This window comes from Symphalangus syndactylus, chromosome 24, assembly GCF_028878055.3.
Source record: "Symphalangus syndactylus isolate Jambi chromosome 24, NHGRI_mSymSyn1-v2.1_pri, whole genome shotgun sequence".
Classification (NCBI taxonomy): Eukaryota; Metazoa; Chordata; class Mammalia; order Primates; family Hylobatidae; genus Symphalangus; species Symphalangus syndactylus.
The window spans coordinates 37,975,461-37,995,625 of NC_072446.2; the positions used below are offsets into that span (position 1 = coordinate 37,975,461).

General features: G+C 43.1%; 1 protein-coding gene across 3 annotated transcripts in view; it reads left to right on the forward strand.

Moving 5' to 3' along the window:
• The window catches only part of PIGU (phosphatidylinositol glycan anchor biosynthesis class U), a 116,625-nt gene that overhangs the window by 55,709 nt on the left and 40,751 nt on the right, over positions 1 to 20,165 (forward strand). For all 3 annotated transcript variants that reach the window (XM_055265929.2, XM_063633779.1, XM_063633778.1), the window contains one exon: positions 5,021 to 5,118. In XM_055265929.2, the coding sequence (XP_055121904.2) occupies positions 5,021 to 5,118 (98 nt within the window). The remainder of the gene's footprint in view (positions 1 to 5,020; positions 5,119 to 20,165) is intronic.

Genomic DNA, 20,165 nt, shown 5'->3' on the forward strand with positions numbered 1-20,165 from the left:
GAGACAGGGTTTCACCGTGTTAGTCAGGATGGTCTCGATCTCCCGACCTCGTGATCCACCCGCCTCGGCCTCCCAAAGTGCTGGGATTACAGGCGTGAGCCACCGCTCCCGGCCAAGTCAGGAACTGTTCTTGATGCAGAGGATACAGTACAGTGCCTGGCACCTAGCAAGTGATCCATAAATGTCAACTATAATCACGGTTGTTACCACCGTTGCTTGGGCTCATAGACAAAGTGACCTTTCACCTGGCTATCGAAGGAATGCTTTCTACTAGAAAGAGGGCAGAGAAGGATGCCTTGGGCAGAAGGAATAGCCTAAGAACAGACACAGAAGAATGAAACAGCATGATGTTTTCAGAAATTGGGAATAGTCGAGTGTAGCTGGAGGACAGGGCGTGTGTGGAAGAGTGGTGAGAGGTGAAACTGGAGAAATGAGACCCAGTGGTGAAGGGTCTTGTTTGCTGTTGGAGTTTAGACTTAACCCGACAGATGAAATGGAACCATCAGAAGTCTTTTTTTTTTTTTTTTTGAGACAGAGTCTCGCTCTGTAGCCCAGGCTGGAGTGCAGTGGCGCGATCTCGGCTCACTGCAAGCTCCGCCTCCCGGGTTCACGCCATTCTCCTGCCTCAGCCTCTCCGAGTAGCTGGGACTACAGGCGCCCGCCACCACGCCCGGCTAATTTTTTGTATTTTTAGTAGAGACGGGGTTTCACCATGGTCTCGATCTCCTGACCTCGTGATCCGCCCGCCTCGGCCTCCCAAAGTGCTGGGATTACAAGCGTGAGCCACCGCGCCCGGCCCATCAGAAGTCTTTAAAGACTGGCTTGCCACAATCTAAACTGTTTTAGAAGGTTCCTTTGGTGCTTCTGTAGATGGACTTGGATGGGAGGTGGTTGGGAGACCACTAAGGAGGAGAGGGAAAAGCTGCTGAAGAGAGATGATGAGAGCAAGAACTGAAAGGATAAATGCTCCAGGGGTGGATCCACAGGGCTTGGTGACTGGTGGAAGGAAGAACATGGGAGCTGGAGGGTGAAGGGTTGCCAGGGTATCTGGCTAGATGTTGATGCCAGTTACTAACAAAGAATAGCAGGAGGAACAGATTTTTCCTTCCCAAAGACTACTTCAGTCTATGGAAGGAAGACTACTTCTTCCTGATCCTAGGAGCCAAGTATTCTAAAACTCACAAGTCCATTTGACTAGGCTGTGAGCCTCTTTTTCTCTCTTGGGCCTTATAAACAGTTTCAGACAAGCAATTGTTAACCTCAGGCAATTAGGGCAAGAGATGGCTATGTTGATTTCACTCCTTGCGTCTCCTCTGGGAGAGAGAGGAGAAAGTCATGTGTTTGTTTTCACCATGCTAAAGGAATGGATGGAGTTGGAGCATTAGCCTCCGTCCTCTGGTAACAGAAACATGGGCCTCTTCTCTCGCCTACTTCCAATCCATATAGAACCAGGTTAAGTTAAAAAGTTATTTTCAGTGTTTTCCTTCTCTTGGCCAGTTTCCCACCAAAACATCATTCAGATTTTTGACCCAATCAAAGAATCAATCCCTAGCCCACCCTAGCCGTTGGGCTCCAGAACAGCACCTTTCCTACTACTGCCACCTCCCTATCCCAGAGTGACCTGGTTCTGAGTTTAGGGTCTATGGCTCAGCAGATGTGTGCGTGCCACTGCTGGTGTCACAGCTTAGCTGGGCGTGATCCTGTTCCTACACAGTCATATTTATGAGTACCCTGGATACAGGACATCACGACTGGCACTGTCAATATGGCGAGACAGCCCCCCTCCCCATAGAGTTCTGTCCTATTACTTCTGGCTTCTCTCTTTCTCTGCCTCCCTTCTACTTTCTGTCAACTAGGGTTGTTCTAGCTGGTGAGTTTCCTTGGTTTGAAGAATAAAGCACACAAAGTTCTTTTCTCTCCACTCTCTCGTCTGTGAAGTTGTCACATTTATAACCCTCTGTCTTCCAAGGTAGTTTTTAGATGTTTCAAGTATACAGACCACTTTGGTGGCAAAAGATCTCATCAATAATCTCTTCCTGTTTGTCTCTAGAGCTGGATTAGCAGAGGGGTAAAACTCCTTGGACTGGAGTGACTGGTTCCTCCTTTTATGAAACACCATTGAGAGGATGTGTTATTTTTATTTCTTTATTTGAAACAGGGTCTTACTCTGTCACCCAGGCTGGAGTGCAGTGGTTCAGTCTTAGCTCACTGCAGCCTCAACCTCTAGGGCTTAAGTGATCCTCCCACCTCAGCCTCCTAAGTAGCTGGGACCACAGGTGTGTAACACCACACCCAGCTTATTTTTTTATTTTTATTTTTGTAGAGATGGGGTTTTACTATGTTGCCCAAGCTAGTCCCTCACTCCTGGGTTCAAACAGTCTTCCCACCTTTGCCTTTCAAAGTGCTGGGATTACATTTGTGAACCATCATGCCCTGCCTGTTATTTTCAGTAAATAGTTGACCCCACACTAATGAGAGTGAGCATGGGTATTGTCATTTTAAAAAACATCATTACAAGACACCTGTTGGGCTTTATATCTTGGACCATCAATTGCACCCTACTGATTTCTGGGCCACTTGGAAACTCCTGTTGTAAACTAGGGCTCTCTATCCTTAGTTTTAGAGCATCTTGTTGTCTTAAGCCACCTGAAAGGGAATAGCTATTTTTTCAAAGAAATTAGCTTTTTTCTAATGACAAAAACAAAGCATGTTCATTTTAGAAAGTTTAAAAGATGCAGTGAAGCAAAAACGAAAAATTGTTCATAATTCCACTACCCAGAGATAACCACTATGAACTTTGTGGCCTTAGGTTTTAGTCTTCTATTTATTTTTTTTTTTTTTGGTAGTCCGAGACTGGGCAATTTACAAAAGAAAGAGGTTTAATTGAACTTATAGTTCCACATGGCTGGGGAAGGTCTCACAATCATGGTGGAGGGCGAAAGGCACTTCTTACATGGTGGTGGCAAGAGAGAATGAGGAAGAAGCAAAAGTGGAAACCCTTGATAAACCATTAGATCTTGTGAGACTCATTCACTATTATGAGAATAGCATGGGAAAGACCAGCAGCTCCCATGATTCAATTACCTTCCCCTGGGTCCCTCCCACAACACATGGGAATTCTGGGGGATACAATTCAAGTTGAGATTTGGTTGAGGACACAGCCAAACCATATCATTCTGCCTCAGCCCCTCCAAATCTCATGTCCTCACATTTCAAAACCAATCATGCCCTCCCAACAGTCCCCCAAAATCTTAACTCATTTCTGCATTAACCCAAAAGTGCACAGCCCAAAGTCTCATCTGAGACAAGGCAAGTCCCTTCCGCCTATGAGCCTGTAAAATCAAAAGCAAATTAGTTACTTCCTAGATACAATGGGGCTATAGGCATTGGGTAAATACATCCGTTACAAATAGGAGAAATTGGCCAAACCAAAGGGGCTACAGGCCTCATGCAAGTTGGAAATCCAGCAGGGCAGACAAATCTTAAAGTTCCAAAATGATCTTCTTTGACTCCATGTCTCACATCTGGGTCATGCTGATGTAAGAGGGGGGTTTCCATGGTCTTGGGCAGCTCCACCCTTGTGGCTTTGCAGGGTATAGCCTCCCTCTCAGCTGCTTTCACAGGCTGGTGTTGAGTGTCTGTGGCTTTTCCAGGCCCACGGTGCAAGCTGTCGGTGGATCTACCATTCTGGAATCTGGAGGACAGTGACTCTCTTCTCAGCAACACTAGGTGGTGCCCCAGTAGGGACTCTGTGTGGGGGCTCCAACCCCACATTTCCCTTCCGCACTGCCCTAGCAGACGTTCTCCATGAGAGCTCCGCCCCTACTGCAAACTTTTGCCTGGACAACCAGACTGGGGTACTGTGGCACAATCTCAGCTCACTGCAACCTCTGCCTCCCAGTTTCAAGCAATTCTCCTGCCTCAGCCTCCTGAGTAGCTGGGATTACAGGTCACCACTATGCCTGGCTAATGTTTGTATTTTTAGTAGAGACGAGGTTTCACCATGTTGGCTAGGCTGGTCTCGAACTGCTGGTCTTGATCTGCCTGACTCGGCCTCACAAAGACATAATATATGTCTCTTTTATAAACTTCATTTAATAGGATATTATAAACACCTTTCTAAGTAATTGCAAATTCTTAATAGCTTCATGTTTAATGATTCCATAGTAGTCCATTTTATGTAGGAAGTGAGGACATTACTAATAAAATTAATATACTTTCTTTTTTTTTTTTTTTTTTTTTTGAGGCGGAGTCTCACTCTGTCGCCCAGGCTGGAGTGCAGTGGCGCGATCTCGGCTCACTGCAAGCTCTGCCTCCCGGGTTCACGCCATTCTCCTGCCTCAGCCTCTCCGAGTAGCTGGGACTACAGGCGCCCGCCACCACATCCGGCTAATTTTTTGTATTTTTAGTAGAGACGGGGTTTCACCGTGGTCTCGATCTCCTGACCTCGTGATCCGCCCGCCTCGGCCTCCCAAAGTGCTGGGATTACAAGCGTGAGCCACCGCGCCCGGCCTAAAATTAATATACTTTCATTTGAAAAAAAAAAAAAAAAATGACCTAAATTGATGTAGCAGGTAAGGAAGGACTGTTGTAAAGAGTGATAAGTGCTGCAACAGTCAAAGGGATGGGTTTCCAGCTCTGAATATCATAAGCAATAATTGTAGGCTTAATAAATTTGTACATTAGATAGGACATGGATGTTAATAGACTTGATCCCTTTATACATCTTTGGGTTGAAATTTTGTAAAATCGTTCTGGGTCTCAAAATTTTATAAGAATTATGCCTGTAGTGTCGCAGGTTGCCAAAGGTAGATATTTTTGACTTTCTTGGTTTCCTTTCATCGGAAATCAAGCCAAGAAGCTCTTACTGTGTGAATTTGCATAGCACCTTGTGTACCAGGAGGCACTTGGCAGGTGATTATTTGAGCAGTTATGGAAAGTTTTGTGTTGAGAAGGACTTGCTGAGTCTAATCATGATTGATGAGGCTGGATTATTCCATACATTTCTTTCTTTTTACAGGCAGTGCTTTCCTCAGTGCTATTTTTCTTGCCTTAGCGACATACCAGTCTCTGTACCCACTCACCTTGTTTGTCCCAGGACTCCTCTATCTCCTCCAGGTAAGCGCTTGCTGGTCAGAAGCCAGCACCCAAGTGACATTTAATACATGGCCTGGTCCCGGCTGGGGGAAAGGAAGGGCACGGGTTAGTAAAGGCAGTGGGAAGCTTGCTCCTAGTTGAAAATACAAACACATAGAAACTTGACTAACTTTAAACAAAGTGGACTTAGTTATCATTAAGTCCCAACTACAGTAGACCTCCCCATATCTGCAGGGGATATGTTCTAAAGCCCCTAATGGAGGCCTGAAACTGCATTTGGTACCGAACCCTATGTATACTATGTTTTTTTCTAATAACTGAGACAACTAATAAGTGACTAACAGGCAGGGATACACTAGACAAAGGGGTGATTCATGTGTCGAGTGGAACAGAGCAGGACGGCGTGAGATTTCATCACACTACTCAGAGTGGTGTGCAATGTAAAACTTATGAATTGTTTGTTTCTGGAATTTTCCATTTAAGGACCACAGTTGACAACAGGTAACTAAAACCATGAAAAGTGAAACCTCAGATAAGGGGGGCACTACTATATGCATATCCTTGGGAATGTATAAGTGCATTTTATTTTACATATTTGCAAATGCAACTATCTTGCATTTTTCTTTTCTCAACTAATGATCCCCTCTGAGCTCATTTCTTTAATTTTTCTTTATAATAACACTCACCTTGTAAGATTCTTATAGGACTTAAATGGAGTATGTGCATCTGAAACAATGCTTGGAACATAGTGGGTGATCAATAAACATTAATTGAAGAATGCAAATTGCTGACATTTACTGAGAATGGATTACATGTCAGGCACCATGCTAAGCACTCTGTGGGCATCGTCTCATTTTAACCTCATAAGAACTTTATGGAGTAGGTGATATTATTAGCCATATATTAGTCTAGTATTAGCCATATATTAGTCTAGTATTAGCCATATTAGACACATGAATTGAAACTGGAATGTTGGGAGGTTAAGTCACTTAAGGTCACAGGACCAGCGAATGACATTGCTAAGATATGAACTGTGGCCATCTGATGCCAGAGCCTGCTCTCTAATCATCTTTTTCTACTCAAATGAGAATAGTACATGTTTCTTCAAGAGGAAGTAACTGCATGCAGGCCCCACATGGTCCGAATCCATTCTTACAAGAGAAGTGTTTTTTGAAAGTGTACAGGTGGCAGTGCCAGAAATGTCTGATTTCAGAGCCTTTCTTAATCACAAGCACTGCTAAAGCTGAGTGTGTATTCCATTTATTGAAATAGGCCATATGCATGTTATTTTAAGTGATTTCGTAACATTGTGTTGATGCAGACAATGATGCATGGTTTGCTTGATCTTTTTCTTATTTGGGGAATTTGAGATATGTCTTTATGTTTGAGATATGTCATTTATATTGTCACTAATATAAATAATGTAGAAATTTTTTTTGTTTTTTTTGTTTTTTTGAGAGCAGGGTCTTGCTCTGTCACCCAGGCTGGAGTGCAGTGGCACAATCTCAGTTCACTGCAGCCTCCATCTCCCAGGCTCAATCGATCCTCTCACCTTAGTCTCCTGAGTAGCTGGGACTACAGGTGTGTGCCACCATACCCAGCTGATTTTTTGTAGAGATGGGGTTTCACCATGTTGCCCAGACTGGTCTTGAATTCCTGGGCTCACACAATCCACCCACCCACCTTGGTCTCCCAAAGTGCTAGGTTTATAGGAATGAGCCACTTCACCCAGCTAGAAATTCGTTTTTATTTGTTTTCTTTTTCTTTTTTTTGAGACAGGGTCTCACTCTGTTGCCCAGGATGGGATGTGCAGTGCCGCAGTCAGGGTTCACTGCACCCTCAACCTCCTGGGTGCAAGCAATCCTCTTACCTCACCCTCCCAAGTAACTGGGACTACAGGCATGCACCACCACACCCAGCTAATTTTTGTATTTTTTTGTAGAGAGAGGGTTTTGCCATGTTGCCCAGGCTGCTCTCAAACTCCTAGGTTCAAGCGATCCTTCTGCCTTGGCCTCCCAAAGTGCTGGGATTACAGGTGTGAGCCACCGTGCCCAGCTTGAAATTATTTTCTTCAAGTATGTTCCTTTAGCTAAATCACTGGACTCAAGGTGAAAAGTTGTATTTTCTTATTAGGTGATTATACCAGATTGTTCATCAGAAAGCCTGAGCCAGTTTGCAGTGCCACCATCAGTATCTAAAGAGAAGTGGACCACTTACCCCCCCATCTGCCAGCACTGACTTTTCAAGTTTGATTTATGATTGCCAGTTCAGTAGATGTGTCACCATACTGTGAAGTTATTTTGCTTTGATTTTCTTACTGTATTCTTGCTGAGTTGAAGCATTTTTCCACATAACAATGTGCTGCTTGTATTTTCTTTTTTATTTCCTATTTATGGCTTATTCTTTAGAAAGTCTAAGCACTAAGAATATATATAGCCAGACTTTTTATGCAACTATGTATCAAATAAATAATATAGTATATTCATACACATGGATGGACCAGAAATTTAAAAATGGTTTCTGAGCTTGTCCAACCTGCAAAAAATGAATAAATAAAAGAAGATAAAAATGGTTTCTTAAGCCAGTCTCTACGCACTACTTTATATAAAACAACTTTTGTTTAAAACTAAAGGAAATTTCCTCCTGACACTAGTGGACAATACAACTGACTCATGAAGTCAAGCAGCTCCTCTACCAATATTTACTAAGTACCTATAGTGTGCTAGATACTATGCCAGACTGCAGACATAAAGCAATTGAAGGATGCTGAGCAGATGAGTGCTCCAGGAAGATTGCTTTGGCAGCAGCCTGTGGGGTAGATAGGAGTAGGAAGAGCTGAAGTTAGGAAAGCTTAGAACATTATACTAGATCAAGTCAGAGGGGTAAATTGGGGGCCCAAACCAGTGTCAGAGGAGATGGAGAGATGAGAGACTAGATGCAGGGGAATTCTAGGACGTAGAATCAGCTGTGCTTGGCAACTGTCTGTATATGGGGGACAGGAGTAGAAGGAGTTTGAGGTGAACTTCAGGATCCCATTTATGCAGAAATTAAAACTCCATCTCCTACTATATTTGTATATTTTTTATAAATATATGAAGTAGCCTGGTGTATTAGTCCATTCTTAGGCTGCTATGAAGAACTGCCCGAGCCAGGCGTGGTAGCTCACACCTGTAATCTCAGTACTTTGGGAGGCTGAGGCGAGTGGATCACTTGAGATCAGGAGCTTGAGACCAGCGTGGCCAACATGATGAAACCTTGTCTCTACTAAAACTACAAAAATTAGCCAGACATGGGGGAGCGTGCCTGTAATTCCAGCTACTCGGGAGGCTGAGGCAGGAACATTGCTTGAACCCAGGAGGCGGAAGTTGCAGAGAGCCTAGATCGCACCACCGCATTCCAGCCTGGGTGATGAAGTGACACTCTGTCTCAAAAAAAAAAAAAAAAGAAAAGAAAAGAAAAAGAACTACCCAAGACTTGGTTATTTATTTATTTATTTATTTATTTATTTTTGCTGATGGTACATGAAATAATTTTTTAAAAAATTTTACTTTAAGTTCTGGAATACATGTGCTGAACATGCAGGTTTGTTAGGTAGATATATGTGTGCCATGGTGGTTTGCTGCACGTATCAACCCATCATCTAGGTTTTAAGCCCCACATGCATTAGGTATTTGTCCTAACGCTGTCCCTCGCCTTGTCCCCCACCCCGTGACAGGCCCCAGTGTGTGATGTTCGCCTCCCTGTGTCCATGTGTTCCCATTGTTCAACTCCCACTTATGAGTAAGAACATGTGATGTTTGGTTTTTGGTTCCTATGTTAGTTTGCTAAGGATGATGGTTTCCAGCTTCATCCATGTCCCTGCAAAGGACGTGAACTCCTTTTTATGGCTGCATAGTATTCCGTGGTGTATATATGCCACATTTTCTTTATCCAGTCTCATTGCTAAGCATTTGGGTTGCTTCCAAGTCTTTGCTATTGTAAGTAGTGCTGTAGTAAACATACATGTGCATATGTCTTTATAGTAGAATGCTTTATAATTCTTTGGGTATATACCCAGTAATGGGATTGCTGGGTCAAATGGTATTTCTGGCTCTAATCGTTGAGGAATCGCCACACTGTCTTCCACAGTGGTTGAACTAATTTACATTCCCACCAACAGTGTAAAAGCATTCCTATTTCTCCGCATCCTTGCCAGCATCTGTTTTTTTTTTTTTTTTTTTTGAGACAGAGTCTTGCTCTGTGTCCCAGCTGGAGTGCAGTGGCATGATCTCAGCTCACTGCAACATCCACCTCCTGGGTTCAAGCAATGCTCTGCCTCAGCCTCCGAGTAGCTGGGATTACAGGCGCCTGCCACCACGCCCAGCTAATTTTTTTGTATTTTTAGTAGAGACAGGGTTTCACCATCTCGGCCAGGCTGGTCTTGAACTCCTGACCTTGTGATCCACCTGCCTCGGCCTCCCAAAGTGCTGGGATTACAGGCGTGAGCCACCGTGCCCGGCCAACCAGCATCTGTTTTTCCAGACTTTAATGATCACCATTCTAACTGGCATGAGATAGTATCTCATTGTGGTTTTGATTTGCATGTCTCTAATGACCAGTGATGATGAGCTTTTTTCATGTTTCTTGGCCACATGAATGTCTTCTTTTGAGAAGTATCTGTTCATACCCTTTGCCCACTTTTTGATGTTTTTTTTTTTGTGTGTCTTTTTTTTTTTTTTTTTTTTTTTCTGAGACTGAGTCTTGCTCTGTTGCCCAGGTTGGAGTGCAGTGGCACAATCTCAGCTCACTGCAAACTCTGCCTCCTGGTTCAAGCGATTCTCCTGCCTCAGCCTCCCAAGTAGCTGGGACTGCAGGCATGTGCCACCACGCCTGGCTAATTTTTTGTATTTTTAGTAGAGATGGGGTTTCACCATGTTAGCCAGGATGGTCTCAATCTCCTGACCTCATGATCTGCCTGTCTCAGCCTCCCAAAGTGCTGAGATTACAGGCATGAGCCACCACACCTGGCCTATTTTTTTCTTGTAAATTTGTTTAAGTTCCTCGTAGATTCTGGATATTAGACCTTTGTCAGATGGATAGATTGCAAAAATTTTCTCCCATTCTGTAGGTTGCCTGTTAACTCTGATGATAGTTTCTTTTACTAAGCAGAAGCTCTTTAGTTTAATTAGATCTCATTTGTCAATTTTGGCTTTTGTTGCCATTGCTTTTGGTGTTTTAGTCATGAAGTCTTTGCCCATACCTATGTCCTGAATGGGTTTATGGTTTTAGGTTTTACGTTTAAGTCTTTAATCCATCTGGAGTTAATTTTTGTATAAGGTGTAACGAAGGGGTCCAGTTTCTGTTTTCTGCATATGGCTAGCCAGTTTCCCCAGCACCATTTATTAAATAGGGAATCCTTTCCCCATTGCTTGTTTTTTTCAGGTTTATCAAAGATCAGATGGTTGTAGATGCGTGGTGTTATTTCTGAGGCCTCTGTTCTGTTCCATTGGTCTATATACCTGTTTTGGTACCAGTACCATGCTGTTTTTGGGTGCTGTAGCCTTGCAGTATTGTTTGAAGTCAGGTAGCATGTTGCCTCCAGCTTTGTTCTTTTTGCTTAGGATTGTCTTGGCTATACAGGCTCTTTTGGGGTTCCATATGAAATTAAAAGTAGTTTTTTCTAGTTCTGTGAAGAAAGTCAATGGTAGCTTGATGGGAATAGCATTGAATCTATAAATTACTTTGGGCAGTATGACCATTTTCATGATATTGATTCTTCCTATCCATGAGCAAGGAATTTTTTTCCATTTGTTTGTGTCCTCTCTTATTTCCTTGAGCAGTGGTTTGTAGTTCTCCTTGAAGAGGTCCTTCACATCCCTTGTAAGTTGTATTCTTAGGTATTTTATTCTCATTGTAGCAATTGTGAATGGGCGTTCACTCATGATTTGGCGCTTTGCTTGTCTGTAATTGGTGTATAGGAATGCTTGTGATTTTTGCACATTGATTTTGTATCCTGAGACTTTGCTGAAGTTGTTTATCAGCTTAAGGAGTTTTTGGGCTGAGACGATGGGGTTTTCTAAATATACAATCATGTCATCTGCAAACAGAGACAATTTGACTTCCTCTTTTCCTGTTTGAATACGCTTTATTTCTTTCTCTTGCCTGATTGCTCTGGCCAGAACTTCTAATACTATGTTGAATAGGAGTGGTAAGAGAGGGCATCCTTGTCTTGTGCCAGTTTTCAAAGGGAATGCTTCCAGCTTTTGTCCATTCAGTATGATATTGAGACTTGGTAATTTATAAAGGAAAGAGGTTTAATTGACTCACAGTTCCACATGGCTGGGGAGGCCTCAGGAAACTTACAATTATAGCGGAAGGGGAAGCAAACATGTCCACCTTCACATGATGGCAGGAAGGAGAGGTGCCAAGCAAAGAGGGAAAAGACCCTTATAAAACCATCAGATCCTGTGAGAACTCACTCACTATCAGGAGAACAGCAGCATGGGGGTAACCATCCCCATGATTCAGTTACCTCCCACCGGGTCCCTCTCATGACATGAGGGGATTATGGGAACAACAATTCAAGATGAGATTTGAATGGGGACACAGCCAAATTATATCACCTGGGCCTTGTGGGTCATGGTAGGGTATTTGAAGATCAGTGTAGTCACATCCAGGAAACAAAACCACCTGTTTAAATATGAAGGAGGGGCCAGGTGTGGTGGCTCATGTCTGTAATCCCAGCACTTTGGGAGGCCGAGGTGGGCGGATCACCTGAGGTTAGGAGTTCGAGACAAGCCTGGCTGACATAGTGAAACCCCGTCTCTACTAAAAATACAAAAATTAGCTAGGCATGGTGACATGTGCCTGTAATCCTAGCTACTCGGGAGGCTGAGGCAAGAGAATTGCTTGAACGCGGAAGGTGGAGGTTGCAGTGAGCCGAGATTGCACCACTGCACTCAAGCCTGGGTGACAGAGTGAGACTCTGTCTCAAAAAAAAAAGGTGAAAAAAATGTGAAGGTAGGAACAGAAGAGGAAATATTCTTTTTTGTTTTGTAACAGGGTCTTACTCTGTCACCCAGGTTGGAGTGCAGTGCTGTGAACATGGCTCACTGCAGCCTAGACCTCCTGGGTTCAAGCAGTCCCCCTGCCTCAGCCTACTGAGTAGCTGGGACCACAGTCACGTGCCACCATGGCTGGCTTGTTTTTTGGTTTGTTTGTTGTTTTTTTTTTTGGGACAGGGTCTCACTTTGTTGCCCGGGCTGGTCTTGAATTCTTGAGCTACAGCAATCCTCCCCCCTCAGCCTCCCAAAGTGCTGGGATTACAGGCGTGAGCCACCACAACCAGCCTAAAATTATTCTTTAGGGCTGAGTTTCTGCCAGACTACTAAGTGGACCCTTTAGAGTTGAGTTTCACAGGGATCCATAGGCTCCAAGGAGAGAAGCTAGAACTAACGGTTAGGTGGTACAAGAAGCTTAGTATAAGGTAGTTCTGTGACAGAATGAGATGTCCTAAGTGAGGTAAGTTCCCTGTGAGTCATGGTGTTTAGGCCAGAGGCTGAATGGCCACTTGTTGGGGAGTTGTAGCAAAGCTGTAAGTACCAGAGTGAGTGGCTGTACCCTGATCGGCTTCAGAATGCTTTCTACTTCCAAATCAAAATGGATTTGATAACCTCTAGGAGCTGACACATCTGCTCTTGACATTATCTTTTTCTCTTGAGTTTTTTTCGAGCCCTCCGTAGGCATAGCCCTCTAGGAAAGGTTGTCTAATATAGTATGTAAGAGCACAGCTTGACTGGGACATCTTGTTACAACAACAAAAAAGCAAAATAGTCCTCAAAGTCTAACAGGACTAAGTCAGAAAAACACTGGTACCGGCTGAAAGGGGCTCATACCACCCAAATTTGGGAATTTCTGAGCGTCAAAAGAATGACAATAAGTAATTATAAAACACTGGATAAAAATCCATGTGTTTGGCTGGGCGCAGTGACTCACGCCTATATTCCCAGCACTTTGGGAGGCCAAGGCAGGTAGATCACTTGAAGTCAGTAGTTCCAGACCAGCCTGGACAACATGGTGAAACTCCTTCTCTACTAAAAATACAAAATGAGTCAGGCATGGTGGTGGGTGCCTGTAATCCCAGCTACTCGGGAGGCTGAGGCACGAGAATCGCTTGAACCCGGGAGGCAGAGGTTGCAGTGAGCCGACACTGCACCACTGCACTCCAGCCTGGGCCACAGTGCAAGATTCTTGTCTCAAAAAAAAAAAAAAATTCATGTCTCCATAGTGGTGCTCACTAAGAGGGCAAGAAGAGAAAAAATACATAGACCATCATCAGATGTGGCTGTTTTACCAGTTTCTCACTCTGAAAGTAAATAATTAAAAGGAAAGAACTAAGCAATTACTCTGCCTTTTAAAAAGAAACCTTAGCTGGGTGCAGGGTGCAGTGGCTCACACCTATAGTCCCAGCACTTAGGGAGGCTGAGGCAGGAGGATCACTTGATCCTAGGAGTTTAAGACCAGTCTGGGCACAACCCAGAAGCACAGCTCTGTGCAGTCCCATGGCACAGACTCTGTGCACAACTCTGTGCAGTCCCACAGCAATGTCTAGGGGGGTACTCACGACCCCTGGAGCCACAGAAGTTGTTTGTTACACTGTGCTCTTAGCTTTGCCATCCTCTGATGGCTTAAGCGTTTCACATCTCAGTATGACAGCCCTCTGTATCCCAACCTCTTGTTTGGCATCCAGGAGGTATCAGATTGCACAAATGAATTGGAGATGGTAAATGCAGGGGATTTTATTGCTGATGAAAGTGGCTGTCGATGGGATGGAGAGCTGGAAAGGGGATGGAGTAGGAAGGTGGTCTTCCCCTGAGTTCGGTCATTCCTGGCTGAACTCTTCTCCAAGGTCCCTCCATCAAGGTGCCCGTCTGAAATCAAGCTGCTTCTCTCTGACTTCTGGCTGCTGCTTCTGTCTCCCTCTCTGCCACTCCACTGCTAGTGGAGCCTGGGATTTTTATGAGTACAGGATGGGGGGCAGAGCAGGCCAGGGTGGTTTTGGAAAAGGCAACAGGGATGTGAAGTTCTCACTTTAGGTCAGGGGTCCAGGCTTGAGGGTGGGGCCGTCACCAGGAACTGCCCTTTTCTACCTGCCTCTTGTCCGTATCACATGGATGCTAAAATTACTGGGTGAATGGTTTTTAGAGAACAATGCATTTGCATTTGCATTGTGTCAAAACATTATTCCCTAGTCCCCACCCTCTAGATTCTTTGCTAATAGCAAAGGGACAAATACATATTTATGGCCGGGCATGGTGGCTCACGCCTGTAATCCCAACACTTTGGGAGGCCGAGGCGGGTGGATCACGAGGTCAGGAGTTCAATACTAGCCTGGCCAAGGTGGTGAAACCCTGTCTCTACTAATACAAAAATTAGCCGGGCTTGGTGGCGGGTGCCTGTAATCCCAGCTACTCAGGAGGCTGAGGCAGAGAATTGCTTGAACCCGGGAGGCGGAGGTTGCAGTGAGCTGAGATCACATCACTGCACTCCAGCCTGGGTGACAGAGGGAGACTGTCTCAAAAACAAAACAAAACAAAACAAAACAAACAAACAAACAAAAATCTTCACAAAGGCGTATTCTGTAGCTAAGTAATCCAACTCTCATCACTTACAGTGGAACAACTTGACATGATATATATACTGCTTGGCATGATGCAGTACAAAGTACACATTATCAACTCTGAAGTATTCTTACCCAAAATGTTACCCTTAATGAAGCCTTAAGATCTGACTTTTGGTTTTAGGAAATAAAAGAGCAGAGGAACGAGTTCAATGACACCACAAGGAAGCAGTAAGACAAACCAGAATGTACTATGATATTTTAAGAAAGCTGGTCTGAGTCTGTTCAAAATGTCAATGTCATGAAAAAGAAAAAGTGGAGAAACCGTTCTGGACTAAAAAGACAATAACTGAATGCAATGGGAGAGTCTTGATTGGATTTTGGGTTGAAAAAAACAGCTATAAAGGATGTTTTGGGGGACAACTAGAAAATTTTGAAGATAGATTAGATATTAGATGATGCTAGGGAATTTTTTTTTTTTTTTTTTTGAGACAGAGTCTCACTGTCGCTTCAGCTGGAGTGCAGTGGTGCGATCTCGGCTCACTGCAACCTCCGCCTCTCGGGTTCAAGCGATTCTCCTGCCTCAGCCTCCCAAGTAGCTGGGACTACAGGCAACTGCCACTACGCCTGGCTAATTTTTTGTATTTTTAGTAAAGACGAGGTTTCACTGTGTTAGCCAGGATGGTCTCGATCTCCTGACCTTGTGATCCACCTGCCTCAGCCTCCCAAAGTGCTGGGATTACAGGTGTGAGCCACCATGCCGGCTGGGAATTGTTAATTACCTGGATGTGATGATAGTATTATGGTATATAGGAGAATGTCCTTATTTTGCACAACTATGTGCAGAAGTGTTTTGGGGAGAAATGTCATGATGTGTTCAACTTTTACATGGTTCAGCAAAAATAAATATATGCATGCAGAAAGATAAAATAAGGCAAGGTATTAATATTTAATCTAGACAGATATATAGTTGATTATTGTATTATTCTTCCAACTTTTCTGCATGTTTGAAAAAATTTATAATAAAAAAGAGGGAAATAGAGTACAGGCTCTGATGTCTTCATGTGGACACTTATTAACTCTGTGACCCTGAGCAAGTGACTATTTAACTTCTCTTCCTCCACAGGGATAATTTAATAGTACCTACTGCAAAGGGTTAATACATGTCAAGTGTTTAGAACAGAGTCTGATGAGGGCTCGATAGATATTAGCTATGATTATTAGTATTCAAATGTTCATGAAAGGACATGATCACCAGTATGTGGGGCGATGAGGGGAAAAGAAAATAATTCATCTTTTGAAGTCAAAGGAACTGTAAAAGTTAGTTTGTACTTCCTCCTTTGACAGTGTAAACGTGCCTCCATTCTGCTGGTGGAATTTCTAGAGAGTACTGGTGTCTGATCAGTGCCAGAGGTAAACTATTCTTCCTTTCCTTCATGAGACACAAGATCAAAGGGAGGGGATGCTGCATCTGGCTCCCTGGTGAGTCACTTTTGAGAATGGTAGTTTGAGCCCATCTGGTTCCGTCCGGCAACTCAACTCTTTCTCTGACCTTGGCTTACAGCCTAGTTTCCAAATTAGAGAAAGGTTAAAATGTTATGATTTGATAGCATGTGGAAAAAAATAGCCCTAACATGCTCAGGGGCAGGAGGCTCCAGTGAAGGAAAGCCAAGTGCACAGGACTGAGAAGCCGAAGCTGTAAGGCTTCGAGGGAGACCAGGCGAGGCTTACCGAGATGCTCATGGTGCAGTCTGGGAAGTTTCTAGTTCCCACCTTCCTTTTGCTTGGGATTCCTAAAGCCTTGGATTCCCTTGGATAGTTTGAGGCCTTTATTTTCTTTCAAAGACAGTAGCAGACACTAGGGGAAATTACCCTGTGAGTGCTCTTTTGGTTTTGCTTTAATCCAATCTGACCTTTTCTTCTCTTTGAACTGAAAACATTAATCCTGTGATTTTTTTTTTTTTATCCTTTCTGGAGCTTGGGTCAGGTCATGTGATGGTAGTTTACACCAGAGGAGCCAAACTCAGTTATTTCTTGATAACGGGTCCTTCCCTAAGCCTTCTCTGGGGCCATATTTAGAGTTTTTACACCTTATTTTTTCTTCCCCCAGTCACTTTGTTATTTCTGCTATGTCCAGGTGGGTGCTAGGGCAGAGGTAGCAGTGCTGTTGGCTTTGTTTCTTTTTGGAATGGGTAAAAATGAAGGTACGAGCTTGATCAAGCATTTTCAATAAAGTTTTCTACCAGTTTTGTTGCCTCTAATATATCTGTCACACAAAATATATCTCCTGGATCTCTTCTTGTGATTCCAAAAACTTAGATGTAAAAACATTGTTAGGTTAACTCCCTTTAAGAGTTTATTTGGATAACTGGCTTTTTCACTTTCACACCGTGTCTGAGAAAGGAAATGGTTTCTGTACAGAAAATGCTTTTCTCCCTAGTGCTGTAGAGACTTGGGGAGAGGAAGACAATCTTAATATAGCTGGGCTTTTTCTGAAGCAGTCTGAGAATTCTTAATTTCTCTAAATATTTTTTATATATTAGCAACAATGTGACTTCTGGGATATTGTAACTGCAAGTCAACATTTTCAGGTTGAGGGTGCACATAACGCTTGGATCACATCTGGCCCACAGATGTGGTTCATTTGACCCTGGTGCTTCACTTTTTTGAAATTAGTAGTCAGCATTTTAAAAATTCATGTGGAAATTTTGTATTTCTGGCTCCTTTTGAGGAATTATAAGATCTGTCACCTTTAGGCAGAGCGTACCCTCTTCAGATTGCCACAGTCCCTGTTTCATTTCTCTTACCTTCACTCACTTGTTACCTGCCTGGTCCCCTGTAGGAGTGTGGTGTATGTGCATATGTGTGTATCTGTCTGTCCACTAAAAGGTCTAGAAACAATGACCAACCAGTATGAATGAACATTCTTAGTGCCCAAATTATGATCTTGAAATACCATTTACCCATTTAGAGAAACTGGGGTTTCTTAGGGAAATGGCTAATTCTAGGTTTTAGGGCAGGAAATATATAGGATGATCCTAGAATATTGTGATAACAGGTAACATGAAAGTTTATCAAAGTCTACTGGAGTCATCTTGAAAGGACTTAGGATCTAACTTGAAGAGGCTCCCACTGACCAAAGAGGGATAATTTGAGTTTCAGTAAGCTAAGAATTGCAATAGATTAAAACTCATAAATGTATTTAAATCCAGGCATTCATAATATTACTAAAAAGGAAACCTACTTGGCTAAATTAGGAGAATTGATAAGAAATCAATTCTTGTATTGAAAACTGGATAAATGGAAAAGAATAAGTATTTGTCCTGCCTTTCCTGTACCACTAGATAACCATATAGTAGGTGACAGAAATATATCTTTATAAAATTATTTCAACTTACAAATGAAAACCAAATGATAGGATAGCATCATTTTACAACCCCTTATGGTCTAGGTACTGAGCATCAATAACTACTAACATCAGAAACAAACAAAAACCAAGCCTCCTGACAAAAGAACATTACCCACCACCAAAGTTTGCCAAAAAGATGAAATCCAAAATTGATCAAGCCTCTGGATATAGCTGCAATTTGCAAGAAATACTGAAAACAAGGTGCATAATTAGAAAATCCAGATTATGGGATGTTATATGGGTTAAATGTCCCAGATTCTGTAACATGAATTGTAACAAGAAAAAAAAAAAGATATGGGCAGGAGTAGGCTGGAGTGGAGGAGCTCTGAATTAAGAGACTTAAAAATTGTATCAAAAATTTTAAAAATAGGCAAGACCTAAACTATAGAAAGGGATGCACGTGTAAGTGGAAAACCATAAAGAAATGCAAGGAAGTGATGATTATCAAAGCCAGGGTAGTGATTACTTTGGAGGGAGGAGGGGATTGTGGTTGGATCAAGGAACATGGAGGAACTTGGGGAATGCCTGGAAAGTTCTTTCTCTCCACCTCGGTAGTGGTTATAAGGATGTTCACCTTACAATCATTCACTAAGCTTTATATTTGTTCTGTGTGATTTCCTGCATTTTGTGTTTGTAATAAAATGGTTTAAAAAATTGATAGAGTTTTTAGGGCATCATTCCTGCAACCCTTCTACTTACATATATACATACATTTTGTTTTGTTTTGTTTTTTAAGATGGAGTCTTGCTCTGTCGCCCAGGCTGGAGTGCTGTGGCACAATCTCAGCTCACTGCAACCTCCGCCTCCCAGGTTAAAGCGATTTTCCTGCCTCAGCCTCCCGAGTAGCTGGGATTACAGGCACCCGCCACCACGCCTGGCTAACTTTTGTATTTTTAGTAGAGACAGGGTTTCACTATGTTGGCCAGGCTGGTCTCGAACTCCTGACCTCAAGTCATCCGCCCCCCCTCGGCCTCCAAAAGTGCTAGGATTATAGATGTGAGCCACTGCAGCCAGCCATACATATATTTTATTTTATTTCATTTTATTTTATGATGGAGTCCTGCTCTGTTGCCCAGGCTGGAGTGCACTGGCGCAATCTCGGCTCACTGCAACCTCTGCCTCCCAGGTTCAAGCAATTCTCCCACCTGAGTCTCCCAAGTAGCGGGGATTACAGGCACCTACCACCACACCTGGCTAATTTTTGTATTTTTAATGGAGACGGGGTTTCACCATGTTGTCCAGGCTGGTCTTAAACTCCTGACCTCAGTTGATCTGCTCGCCTTGGCCTTCCAAAGTTTTGGGATTACAGGTGTGAGCCACCACGCCCAGCCCATACATATATTTTACATACTTACGTTTTAAGTCAGCATTTGCTGTGGAGCAAAAGAGGTAAGATGAAATCTCACCTGTTCACTGGGAAATTTGCAGTGTGAACCTTGTCGAAGTCAAATAAAATATAGAGACAAATCTCTAATGTTTTATTTGGGAAGCAAGAATTGCAATTTGAGGCATACACACAGACTGGCTGGCCTTTGGTATGTCCAAAGAACAAACAGAAGGTTAGGAGTTTTATTAGAAAAAGAAATAATATGTATTGCTTTGAAAGAAAGCTCTTTGACACAAGTCAAGTTTTTGGGAGCTGGGAATCTCTGATTGGTGAGTGACAGTGGTAGGTTAAAGTAGGCTTAGAGTCACAGCAGGCCGTTTCAGCAGCTGGGCTTGTGGAAAATCTAATTCTTGGAGCAGGTGCTGTATGCCCTGAGTGTTCTTTCCCCTGGCCCTGATTTAGTTGGACATGACAAGAATGACCCAATTTATATAATCAACTTTTACAACCTGGAGATTAAGTTTGGCTCTAGTGTTTATAAACAACAAGCCATCGGGGATTGCCGGAGTTTCTTTTTTAGGAATTTTAGATGTGCCTCACTGTGTAACTGGAGTAGTCCTGCAAGATTAAGTGCAAGTTCAGTTTTTATAAATAGATGCAGTACATACTTCAAATTACTTTATCGTTTTAGGGCCCTGTTCCCCAGAGCAAACCTTGACTCCAAAACCATGTCT